General features: G+C 47.5%; 1 protein-coding gene across 1 annotated transcript; it reads right to left on the reverse strand.

The window, feature by feature from the left end:
• Window positions 1-2,026: 2,026 nt before the first annotated feature.
• Window positions 2,027-3,287, reverse strand: LOC109769094 (uncharacterized). The gene has a single exon (XM_020327832.4). The coding sequence runs from the start codon at window positions 2,932-2,934 to the stop codon at window positions 2,329-2,331; it is 606 nt and encodes a 201-aa protein (XP_020183421.1). The 5' UTR covers window positions 2,935-3,287; the 3' UTR covers window positions 2,027-2,328.
• Between the last annotated feature and the right edge of the window lie 368 nt (window positions 3,288-3,655).

A 3,655-nucleotide genomic window follows, 5' to 3' on the forward strand; every position in this document is an offset into this window, starting at 1 on the left:
CTAGTTTGGCATAAATATCATTTCAGATTTATTTTGTATTAATAAAAAGGTTATTAAATAATGTTTTCAGCCACTGTTTGAGGTTGTTTAAGTCACCTATCAAATTTCAATAATGTTGTTTACAATTTTATCATAGCCTCTGATTTATCTACTATTTATTGAACATTTTAGTTTTAATATTTGAAAACTTTTATTGTTTGCATGATTTTAAATTTTGAATTTGAATCGGTTTCGAACTAACGCGAGATTAGCAACAATAACCAAGGTGACGTGGCATCGTTAACGTGGGATTACTGTAGCTTAATTATCCGGGCGTCACAAATGGGTCCTGTGGGTCGGTCTCAAACGATATTTGGGTCAACAGAGCTGGCATCAGGTGACCCGTTGGGTCAGTAATAGTCTTATATCTCACAACAGTTGCGATCTTGGGTGTGCCGGTGTTTTCATAGGACCCGATTTTGCGACACGGTGTTTCGTATAATATGAACAACAAAATTGTCTTGATATGTTTCGGCAAGATGAGCACGTACGAAACCACAAGCAGACATCTTGATTTCTTTCTATTAACCACGTATTAGAAATCTTATTAATTTTACATTAGTCGGATTCCATTAAACCTTACCTGATTTTAACATCTCATTTGTCGAAAAGTTAATGTAAAGCAAGATTTTGAGTTGACCCGAAATACCCATCAGGCCAACAAGGCCATTGACTACTTTTTATATGGGTCGGCCCGTGGCCTCTGAAATTGGCCTTGAGGCCACAAGGGCCGGGTCCAAGGCCAGGTCCAGACCGGCCCATTCCCATTATGAGGTGGGTGGCTCCCATTTTCGAGACCTCGGCAGATGAATCATAGCACCGTTTGATGAAGGTATGGATGGTGTACTTCACGGAAGATCCGACGATGTTGAGTTGGTCACTCAAGGCGCACTATGCGAGACCAACACAACATCAGATGAAATATACTCCCTCCGTTTCAAAATAAATGACTCAATTTTATACTAACTTTGTACTAAAATTAGTACAATAGTACAAAGTTGAGTCACTTATTTTGGGACGGATGGGGTACTTTAAATATACAATTATATCCACCTGGCGTATTATTTTTTATAAATGGATGGTTAGAGTTTCACTTTAATGACCATACAATACAGGACACAACCTACATTTGCGATAAAATCAATGGATTTTCACAGCTCGACGATGCCAACACCAACAGTTGGATTTCGGACTGATAAAGTGAGAGCACAAGGAGAGGCTCGAAGTTTTAAAAGGAATGAAGAGTCTGTCTATAGCTGGAATTTGATCACGTCAGTGGACTTTCTGATTTAACAAACCACCCACTTAAAAACATGATTAAGGAAGGACAGAGTGCATGCATGATGCATTGATCCGAATATTATCTTTGGTATCTCATTGTTTGCATCCACACAAGCCAACATGGACTAAAATAATGCCCATTTGTGGCTTGTTGTTTAGCTTGGCAACTAGCAAGTCCAGCTGAGGTCCAGTGCACAAAGATATCCTTCCTGCAAATGCAAAGTAGCATCCAGCTCCTCCCTCCAACCTGTGTGCCGTCTGTCTGGCTATCAATCATGGCACACCAGATCATAATAGGGTCATATATTGTGTAGATCATTTTCACAATTTTTTTGTGCATCCCTAAAAAACTAACAAAAATTACAGTTAAAAATGGAGCATTGTTGACATAATTTTTTTGATTGATGCCCCAGGATCTTCTTTATTGTATATACCAGAGGTATGTAGATTGTAGAATGGATGGGAAAACAGATTTGTCAATTTGACATGGGCCAAAAGAATGTAGTGTAGAGCACTTTACAGAAAAGAGGAAAAAGAAATGGAGAAAAAGAAGCTATCCTTCCTGCAAAGTACTACTAGCATCCAGCTCCCTACACCACAACCTGTGTGCCGTCTGTCTGGCTATCAATCATGGCACACAAGATGATAACAGTATCAAATATTTATGAGATCATTTTCACTATTTTATCGTGAACCCCTAAAAATCTGCCAATACCAAATTGCAGTTAAGAAATGGAGTGTTCTTGTCATACCAAATATTTTTTGATTGATGTGCCCAGGATCTTCTTTATTGTATACTTGTGGATGGAGAAAAAACAGATTTGTCAATTTGACACAGGCCAAAAGAATGTACTGTAGTGAACTTTACAGAAAAGAGAAAAAGAAATGAAAAAATAAAAGAGAAAGCTAGAAGCTAATTCGACCATGTACACTCGAGAGCCAGCTCAATCTAGCTGCCTAACACTAGCGTGGCACCAACCGGCCGATCGGGCCGGCCGCCGCGTCGCGTCACGGCGCCTCCTCGATGGTGTCCAGCACCGGCTGCCACGACCGTAGCCGCCTCAGCCCGACGGTGGTGCCGCTCGACTTGGCCCCGGCGCCGCTCGTGGGGTGTCCGGCGGGGGCATCCTGGAGCTGCAGCAGGCCGACGACAGGGAACACCCTGCCGGCGTCGCCATTGCTCGGCCTGGAAGAGGCGCCGCGGCCGCCGTTGCTGCTGTTTCCGCCCCGTCGCCGTCTGGTGGTGGTGACCACGATCCTCCGCCACGCGGCGGTGGCGGCCGTGGCGGCGCCGTGGGAGGCGGCGGCGAGCGCGGCCATCTCGTCGTCGGTGAGCACGGAGTAGAGCATGTCCATGGGGAGCAGGAAGTAGGCGCGGCGCGGCTGGAGGAGCTCGTCGGCGGCGACGCCCGGCACGCGGCAGCCGACGGCGAGGCGGCACGCGTCGCACACGAACTTGCCCGGGTGGTCCAGCATCAGCTCCGACGCCCGCACCGGCCGCGCCAGCCGCGTCACCCGCCCGTCCGCGTGGATCACCTTGCATCCGCCGCCGCTCGACGCCGAAGCCGAGCCGGGCACCGGCGCCAGCGACATGCACGCCGGCTTGTTCCCCATGAGAGAGGTAGAGGTAGAGAGAGAGAGAGAGAGAGGGTCAGGTGGTGTGACCGTGTGAGAGAGGGGTGGGGTGGGGGATCAATGGAGACGGTGTGGGTATATGATCGACGGAGGTGGTGGTAAGTTGATGGTGGGTGATGCATGGAAAAGGACAAGCAAATGATTAGTGTGCTGCAGCTCAGGGGTTAGGACAGCAGCAGCAGCTGGCTATCAGCATTCAGCTCGCTGAACTTGTGGCCACAGCTAGCTACCACTCTGCATTGTTTTATTAGCTAGCAATGGCGATGTGGCAGCGGGAGGCAGCCGGACAGCTTGGCGTCGATCGCCATGGACAAAAGCGAAGAGGAAAACAAAGCAAAAAAAGAGTTCGGGTTTGATCTCATCCGGCCGGCGGGCTTGATTATAATTAGCAGCATAATTTGACAGACCATGGTCTTGGTAGGACGTCACTGTAGCGCTAGTCTCTCCCCGCAGGCTGCGCCGCTTAGAGTATGTGGACGGGCGACGGCGACGACCACGACCGGGGAGGGCTTAACAAATTGAGTCCGGCAGCAACGACCTCTCCGTGCTTGCTAGCTAGCTACTCATTGCTGAGTTGGACACCACGAACAATTCAGAGGTTTTTCTTTTTCGTTCTTGATTAGTTCAAGTAAGGGGGGACGCATCGGGCCATTTCCCTTCTTCTAATTAACTGATGAATTCAATAAGAAGAATATATGAT

The sequence above is a fragment of the Aegilops tauschii genome, chromosome 3 (genome assembly GCF_002575655.3).
Source record: "Aegilops tauschii subsp. strangulata cultivar AL8/78 chromosome 3, Aet v6.0, whole genome shotgun sequence".
Taxonomy (NCBI): domain Eukaryota; kingdom Viridiplantae; phylum Streptophyta; class Magnoliopsida; order Poales; family Poaceae; genus Aegilops; species Aegilops tauschii.

Bases quoted from the DNA above. Each gene is read 5' to 3' on its own strand.
- LOC109769094 (XM_020327832.4), bottom strand. From the start codon at position 2,934: ATGGGGAACAAGCCGGCGTGCATGTCGCTGGCGCCGGTGCCCGGCTCG.